This window comes from Leptonotus elevatus, chromosome 19 (genome assembly GCF_054856555.1).
Source record: "Leptonotus elevatus isolate MCC_2025b chromosome 19, RoL_Lele_1.0, whole genome shotgun sequence".
Classification (NCBI taxonomy): domain Eukaryota; kingdom Metazoa; phylum Chordata; class Actinopteri; order Syngnathiformes; family Syngnathidae; genus Leptonotus; species Leptonotus elevatus.
The window spans coordinates 5,624,125-5,633,357 of record NC_141257.1 but is presented as its reverse complement, the minus strand read 5'-3'; the positions used below and the strand labels follow the sequence as shown (position 1 = coordinate 5,633,357).

The window sequence follows — 9,233 nt, the reverse complement described above, 5'->3', positions numbered from 1 at the left end:
AGTCACTGGTAAAGGTATGGGAACCACAAATAGTAAACTAAAACCTGACTCCCTTATTAATGGATAACCAGAGTGATGCCTTGTCAATGTTATGCTGACCTCAGATATGAAACCCTTTTTAATAAGACACACGAATATTTTTAATTTAATGCAACGTGCACGTTTTTCTTTGAAGGTCGAATAGTTAACAAATTAAGATTTCACGCTCCAAATGTGCGAGCGGTAACTTTGTCCTATTCCGGATGGAATGCATCAAACGCAAGCGGCCGTTTGGGCCATCAGCTCTTTCCATTGTTCTTTTTATCAGCCGTAACTTTGTGTACAAGACAATTTGTTCCGTTTAAGAGCAGACGTGGTTACTTGCTGGTGCGTTTGCAACGGTTGCACATTGCTTTCCGCGGGTTTTCTTCTTTGCAGATAAAACATTTATTAGCACAATACGGTTTGACATGATATATATATATATATATTGCATATGTAAATTAAGATTGAAAAAGTCTTGCCAAATATGGTCAAGAGGCGTCTTCCGCTGGCTCTTGGCAAGGACGCGTCAGAAAACGTGATCGCAGCACATATACAAGGATGTGTTCTTGCGCGCGCAACTTTGCGTCTGACATTTTTCATTAATATTCCATTTGTACCTTCTCAACTCAGTAACCCAAGAGGCAATACATGACACAAAAGCTCTTTTAATGATGATCCACGCGTCATAAAACACCGCCAGTAAACCAGCCGCTAGATCAATAAAGATGGCGAGTTGAAAACCGGCCAGCTACTTTACTACGTACTGTGCGTGATCTGGACTTTGATTTACACTTGGGTATTTTTCCGTGAAAAAGTTTTGACGCGTTACACTTTGGTGGTATTTTTCCACGGGAAGTCGACGAGTTGGTCCAATGTCGTCTATATACAAAGAATTTGCTGTAAATGTCTTTTGCTTCAGATTGGATGTGCATGCCGGATTTTTTTAAAGTCAAGTCGGTCGTAAATCTTTTATACCAAGTACCACCGAAGAATCGGATTGCTCAAAAGTGGCATCGTAATTACCAACATTAAAGGTGAAGTCGACCCATAAATGTCCTTTTTAATGTTGTATGGGCTCCCACTAGTCTTGATTGGGTTTGTGAAATAGGAGTTAAGCAGCAAAATCCATCTCAGGGGGGGGCGGCCATTTTGACACTTGCTCTTGACATCACAGTTGCTCAGGTAACAACCAATCACAGCTCGGCTTCAGAGAACAGGTGAGCCATGTCAACTGTGGTGGCAAAATGGCCGCCACCCGAGAAAGATTTCAAACGGGTTGTCAGAGAACAGGTGAGCCATGTCAACTGTGGTGGCAAAATGGCCGCCCCCCCGAGAAAGATTTCAAACGGGTTGTCAGAGAACAGGTGAGCCATGTCAACTGTGGTGGCAAAATGGCCGCCCCCCCGAGAAAGATTTTTTCAAACGGGTTGTCAGAACAGGTGAGCCATGTCAACTGTGGTGGCAAAATGGCCGCCCCCCCGAGAAAGATTTCAAACGGGTTGATTTTGCTGCTTAGCTCATATTCCACTAACACAACCCAAAAACTTTCTTTACAATATGTACCTTTACCGATTACCTTTGTGGAATTTTGAGTTCCAAAATCCACTTGTTCTTATCTCACTCGATTGAAAATGGCATCCGTTACTCATGGCTCAGGTAACGAACGATCACGGCTCGCCTGTTTTCGAGCCGAGCTGCGAGCAACTGTGATGACATTTTCAGTAGACAAAATGGCCGCCCGCTGAGAAAGATTAAAAAACGGGTGGCTTTTCCTGCTTTAATTCATATTCCAAATGCATTATGAGAACGATTCATTTAAGACTTGCGAGGGCACATACAACACATGATTAGAATGACCAATTTTTGGGTTGAATAATGAAATATCATTTGCAAGTCACTACAAAGTTAAATACAACTGAACTGTACTTGTGCAAGCCCGTCTAGTAGCGCACATTTGAGACCACGAATGCAAAAAAAACATCCAGCCTCATTCTTCATGCTACATTTCTCTTGCTACTGCTCCTGCACGGAATTCTCCAACGAACCCCTGTATGGGTTGATGTTAATGCGGCCGGCGGTTTTCTTGAAGCAGTGGTACAAAGCCACGATTGGGATGGCAATCACGGGCAACGTGCAAAGTAATACGCTGATGGCAACCACCCAGCCTGGGTAGGGCTTGGCCTGAGATTGGGGAAATAGTTCCTGAGGGGGGGGGCACAAAATGGCAAACATTTTCACATTTGAGTCAAGATGAATGTATTGATAGTGAGAAATGTACATTTGACTTACATAATCGGGGTTCCATGTGCCGAATTGGGGCGGGTTCTTCGCCTCGAGTGCCACAAACGCAATCAATACCGCCATGAGCATCAAAGGGCTGATGACAGTCCAACACATTTTCCAGTACAAACTGGGATTCTTCCCGGTCATTAAAAAAATGTCGTTACTGAACCTTGAGGGAAAGAGAAGATTTTTCAGCACGACAATACTTCGAGTTATTACAAGTTGGAAGAAATGAGTACCTTTTTATTCCGTGGATATACGACACGCCGATAACTTCGAAAAAGGCGACAATGAGGAGGGGGATGGAGCCCACGTAAGTGTTGAACACCTCAACCCAGTAGTTCCCGGAACCCAAGGTGAAGAGGAGAGAAATCAAAAAGGCGGTCAGGCAGACAATCCCTGCAAACAACAACAAAAATCGTTCACATCCACTCACTTTAGCGCAACGTTCTTTTTTTTTTTTTTTTTTTTTTTTTTTAGAAGTACCTGTCCATAATTCAACAGGGACCCACTTGGGCACCAGCTTGAGCTCCCGGATGGGGTTGAGGACCCCCTCTAGGGTGCCAAACATGGAAGATAGGCCCAAGCTGAAGAGCATCAGGAAAAACAAGACTGCCCACACCTGCGAGTACGGCATCTCCAGCACTGCTTGGGTGAACGTGATAAAAGCCAGACCAGTTCCAGACGCACTCTAGAGAGGGAAACGTTCAAAACATTCCGCATTGCTAATAGCAAGATATCAATCCAAAGAGTGTTTTTTTCCAGAACTCCATTACCTGGTCAAGGAAGGTGCTTAGGTTACACTCTTGCAGTGATGCTGTCATCTCTGGATATGTCGTGTTCAGGTACCCGACCAACTGGTCGTATTTCACAACCTCGCCGGGAATCTTTAAGTCATACTTTTGGGTCATTTCCTCGACCATCTTCACGTAATCATTCTGGCAGTTTTCCAAGTCGTTGTTGGCTTTAAAGCCCAGGATGGAGAAGATGGCGATGGATGCGTACAGGGACGTGGCGCTGTTTATTATTCCCACCAAAAGAGCGTCCTTCTCACAGTTGTTGCTGAGACGGCACACAACAGGAACAGCAAAATGACAAGAGTGCACTACTTTGGGTACAACAGTGGTCTCAAACTCGCATCCTGGGGGCCATTTGCAGGATGATATTTTGTGGCCCCCCAAGTTGGCTCCACCCTCACCCCCCCCCCCCCCCCTGTGTCATTGCCATGGGCATAATTTCAAAGCGAAATATAATTCCGAAGTAGCACCAAGTGGAAGGAGAAGTTATCCTGTCACCCAGTCATGTCTTATTCAAACCCTTGCGCGAAGATAAAGGTCGGCGATGAGAACATCTAATTTCAAGAAAAATAGGAGATGGACTTCTTTGTTGTTGTTGTTGTTGAGCACAGACATGTCTTGAATGCACGGAGAAAGTTGTGCTCAAGAAAAGGACTGGACCAGACCTGGTCACCATTCTGAAGAACTGTTAATGTTCTGAACTGTTACGAATAAAGATTGAGAAGACGGGTTTCAATCTACTTTTTCTGGATACTTGAACCCAAAGGGGCCCGCGCCCTGGAAAGCATCGCGGTTCCGGCGGTGTCCGGTGAGCCCCCGCCGGCCCTTGAAAATCCGGGGGAGAGGGTGTAAATCTCGCGCCAGGTCGTACCCATATCCGCAGCAGGTCTCCAAGGTGAACGGCCTCTGGCATGTTGGAACAAGGCGGGTAAGGGAAGTCGGCAAGTCAGATCCGTAACTTCGGGACAAGGATTGGCTCTAAGGGCTGGGGATGGTCGGGTTGCGGTGCGAAGCTGGGCTTGGCGAAGCTGGGTCCCGCCCGCACCGTCCCGCGGACTTTGCGGCGGCGTGGTGCGGGCGGGACCCCTGCCCATTTTTTGCAGGATTCTTAAAGTGGCCCGGACCCACCCAGACTATCTCTAGTGAACCCCACAGACGTTGAGTTTGAGACCCCTGATTTAAAAGTTCTTACTGCTGATTGTTGTAGCTGGTGCGGGCGGGACCCCTGCCCATTTTTTGCAGGATTCTTGAAGTGGCCCGGACCCACCCAGACTATCTCTAGTGAACCCCACAGACGTTGAGTTTGAGACCCCTGATTTAAAAGTTCTTACTGCTGATTGTTGTAGCTGGTGCGGGCGGGACCCCTGCCCATTTTTTGCAGGATTCTTGAAGTGGCCCGGACCCACCCAGACTATCTCTAGTGAACCCCACAGACGTTGAGTTTGAGACCCCTGATTTAAAAGTTCTTACTGCTGATTGTTGTAGCTGGAAAACGCTATCAGACCTCCGAAGGCCACCGAGAGCGAGAAGAAGATTTGCGTTGCGGCATCAAGCCACACCTGAGGGTTCTTCAGAACCCCCCACTGGGGAAAAAATGCACATCAAGACTGTTGAGTTGAGATCCGTCATGCTGAAGCGTCTGCCAATAACTCACGTCAGGCGTGAAGAGATACACCAGTCCATCGATGGCTCCGGGCAAGGTGAGGGCACGACCCAAGAAAATGGTCAGAACCACGTAGGGCAAAGTGGTTGTCACGTATACGGCCTGTAAACAAAGCCAAATGTAAACACAAAGTCGAGACTAACCGGTTGGGATTTCCTAGCCAAACACGGACCTTTCCCATGGACTTGATCCCTCTGATGAAACAGATAAAGATAAGAAACCAGGCGCAGGCCAGGCAGACCACCAACCACCACTGCGGAGAACTGCTGGTCTCAATGTCAGGAGTGATGTTGAGGGTCTTCCGGTACCAGAAGAAGTTGACCGGGGTGCTTTTCGTACATTCTATAGTCAAGTCTGCATGCAGCGATGAACCGAGTATGATCATTTAGACAATTGCAATGTTGTGATTCATTATGCTAATGCTAACGTTCTTGAGAAAGGCCATTGCTGCCACCCTTGGCCTATGTGGATGTTAACTGCCCGATCCGTATGTGGCTTCTCAAGTCATGGTATCTAAAGGACTACAGTGTGATTTATCATTACTTGTGTCATTAGCCGGACACTGGCTCCATGGCAGAGGGTTTTTGAACGAGTTGTAGAAGTACCACAGCACCCAAGCCAGGACCGAGTTGTAGAACAGGGCGATCAGGAAAGATATGATCATGGAGCTAATACCTGAAAGAAGAAAGCAAATAGCCACCAGATCTACTTGACAAGGGATGCACGGTAATTATCGGTAATTATCGACCAATTTGACATCACACAGATAGACCACATAATACAGAAGTCTGCCGATAATAATGGACTTGCCGCGTTGGTCCATCTGTTGTGGTTGTGGCTCAAGTTGTGCCCGACTCCTCAGCCCCTCCCTTCTCCTATGGTAGTGTCGCATATTTGTGACGTCATAATGCGCACAGGACCTCGTGTTGACAGAAGATGCATCATGGCAACATCGCCAATGTAGGCTTTCTTTACTGTGTCTTCACAAAATGTTACCCACGCAGTTTTTTGTTGTATTTTTTGTAAACATGACTATTAGGGGTGTGCCAAAAAATCGATTCTCATAAGAATCGCGATTCTCATTTAGTATGATTCCGAATCGATTTTAAATGTCCCAAAATCGATTTTAGTTAAATTATTTTATACTGTCTTGCCCTTGTTTGTGTGTGCCTTTATTGGGAGCACTGTTCATGTTGTACACGATTTGGCCACTTAGGGGCAGTGTGGTTCCGCTCGTTCTGATACACTGTAGATACAGTTGTAGCCACATAGAAGCAAAAAGTCATGATCAAGTTATTCCAATAAAAGTTTTTTTTTTTTTTTGCAGTGTAGGATGTTAAGATGCTTCTCTATACATTTCCTAAAGCGTTTTGTATGAATAGTCGTTCTTTTGAGTGATAAAAGTGCCACGAGTAGCTCGCTAATTAGCATTAGCGAGTCATACTGGAGTAGATCATGACAATTCTTTGCATATCTATAAATTAAAGCAGAAATCATTGTCAATCAAATAATTTTTAAGCTAAAATCGCTCATAATCGATTCTGAATCGAATCGCAGACCCCAAAATCGGAATCAAATCGAAACGTGAGACAGTCAAAGATTCCCAGCCCTAATGGCTATTATGTTTTTGCCAAACTCAAAACCACAATGTTTCAATATATTTGTACACGTTAGGACTTGAAAGTATATTTGTATTCAAGTTCATTTTGCAAACAATTATCGGCTTACTTATTGGTTAGCGACACTTTTTTAAATGATCGGTTTATCGGTTGAAAATAGCATTATCGTGCATCCCGACTCGACACTAAAGGATCACAATAGATCTCGGGTCGCCCACCAACTCCACCCATAAAGGGTGAGATCTCCTTCCACACTCCGATGCTTCCCTTGCGGAGTTTCTGTCCAATCGCCAACTCCAGGTAGAGCAAGGGGAGACCCTCAAACACCAGCGATATTCCGTACGGGATGAGGAAAGCCCCTGGAAATTCAGGAGACACTTGTTAAAGAGTTTTACTTGACCTACGTCAATGCCAGAACAGAACCTCCAAAACGGAATGGATTGTAAGTAGATTGTTTGTGTTTTGACCAAAGTATGAGTCCGAGACCGTTTTTTAAGACCCTCAATTGTTTTCAATCTCACCTCCTCCGTAAGTTTGGCACAGGAAGGGAAAGCGCCATATATTTCCAAGTCCGACTGCAAAGCCAATGATGGTCAGCAGGTACTGCACCTTGTTGTCCCACTTGACTTCGTTCTCTTCCCCGGTTTGCTCGTCCAACTCAACATTTTTGACCATGTTGAGCTGGAGGGGGGAAAAAAAAATAGCGCAAGGTCACAAATGATGTGGCAATAGTGCAACACATTTGAGTGTGACTGTATTTCGTCCCCTTGTCTCACCTCTATGCTGGACAGCTTCATGCTCGCTGTATTTTTGCAAAACATCTGACTTCTTAGGGTATGCGATGACAAGAGTACTGGTTTTAATGACCACCAGGAAGATAATGTGTCTGCGGAAAGACAATCACATAAAAGTGACCAGACTTCAATAGTTTCATCAATTTTGCGTTATGCAAAGTCAGCGTGATAATTGGATTGGAACTTGTCCTTTTATCCCCCCCGGAAGTGAGAATTCAGAATACCTGTTAAATGCAGTATGTTTCTATTGAAAGCCTTTCATGTCACTTTTCTATGTGACATAAAAAAAAAATAAAAAATAAAATAAAAAATAAAATAAAAAATAAAATAAAAAATAAAATAAAAAATAAAATAAAAAATAAAATAAAAAATAAAATAAAAAATAAAATAAAATAAAATAAAATAAAATAAAATAAAATAAAAAATAAAATAAAATAAAATAAAATAAAATAAAATAAAATAAAAAATAAAATAAAAAATAAAATAAAAAATAAAATAAAAAATATATATATTTAATATAAAATATAAATCAAATCAATTGTTTTTGCAATTTAGATTGCATTTACTATTTACTCCAAACACAAAAAGGCAGACAGACATCCAATATATTTTTGGGCCAATTTTATTTATTTATTGCAACACTTTTAAGATGCTGAAATCAAACTCGCCACATAAAAATCATTGTGTTAAATCGGCATAACAATTTTTTGGTTTGAAATATTGAAAAAGTCTAGGCGTAACTTGATTAGAATTAAAGCAATAGTATTGAACATATCTAAAGTAAATTTACATTTAATATGACTTTTACATGTTAAAACTAGTTTGGAAGCGAGAACTCGGAAGAGCGGAGAGAAACTCACCTCTCCTTTAGGAAGGCACTTTCACACTAAATGTCTTTAAACTGCCCAACCCAGACTGTATGTATTACATATTGGACCCTTCTTCTTCTATACCTTTGAACCCTTTTGTCTTTAATATGACGTCACAAAGATCACATTTTCTTTTGGGTGGTTCTTTTCATCAATGACAAACCACACAACAGGTCAAAGTTATGGTCAATTCAATTGAAATAGAAAATAATACATTTCTTGGGAGTAGTTATTGATGACAAATCATGTTGGAAGTCACACATAGATGATGTCAAAAGGAAAATGTCAACCATTATTATATTGTTCACTAATATTACCGTATCTGACCTAATGTGTGAAAATCTGGGGAAACTCATATAAAACAAATACCGATCCTGTTTAAAAATGTCTACAAAAAAATTCAAACAAGAAGAAATATTAAGCAAAGGTGTGTTTCTGTAAAAGGTGTTAATTTGTGGAATAATTTTGGAACAGATCTGAAAAAGACGTCAGTCACTTGCTGAATTTATTTTTTATTTTTTAAAAGCAAAGTTGAAAAAAATTACTTAAATCAGACATGAGCTGTTAAAATTGTATATATGCTGTAATTTCTTTGGATGTATCGGTATGAATGTAATGAAAATTGTATATGTGAGTATGGGGATATGATTCATAAATGCATTATGGTATATGCCTGTGAATTTCATGTGCATATGTTGCTGGCAAATGTGCGTATGCTAAAGTGCACTTGTGTATATGACTAGGTTTATACATTTTTCTTTAGTTGAAAAACAACAACGGCTTTCAGCACACCACTTGTAATTTGTTGCATCACCCCTGGCTCCAGAGACATGGATTTAATGAGTGATACATCATTCTGGCTCCAACTTTCTCTGATTGCTTTTGTCAGATTAGCTTTATATTTTAAAGGTTTTTTTTTATGTTCTGTGTTGCCTTTAACAACCTTGCCATGTTGTTTGTGCTTGGTCCAGATTTTAGCCATATGTAATCACCCCCTCTTTTTTTTTTTTTTTTTTTTAAATGTAACTGTTACCACATTTCTCTTCATTTCTTTTAGTGTTTCTTAAAGTTAGAAAGTTGCCATTTACTATTATTGTGTCATGTCTGTGGCACGATTCCCTCCTCCTGCAAAATTAAACCACTGAATGAACATCCCCTGAGACTGGAGAATTTTTTTTTAAATT

General features: G+C 41.9%; 1 protein-coding gene across 1 annotated transcript; it reads right to left on the bottom strand.

The window, feature by feature from the left end:
• Positions 1-673: 673 nt before the first annotated feature.
• On the bottom strand, positions 674-8,119 carry LOC147157636 (sodium-dependent neutral amino acid transporter B(0)AT3-like). The gene is made up of 13 exons (XM_086062623.1): positions 8,041-8,119; positions 7,163-7,272; positions 6,908-7,067; positions 6,605-6,745; positions 5,311-5,442; positions 4,940-5,121; positions 4,759-4,869; positions 4,575-4,687; positions 3,084-3,369; positions 2,794-2,998; positions 2,547-2,706; positions 2,314-2,476; positions 674-2,226 (listed from the first exon to the last, which is right to left on the bottom strand). Exons 2-13 carry the CDS (start codon positions 7,205-7,207, stop codon positions 2,038-2,040), a joined length of 1,887 nt encoding a protein of 628 aa, XP_085918749.1. The 5' UTR covers positions 7,208-7,272; positions 8,041-8,119; the 3' UTR covers positions 674-2,037.
• Positions 8,120-9,233: the final 1,114 nt, after the last annotated feature.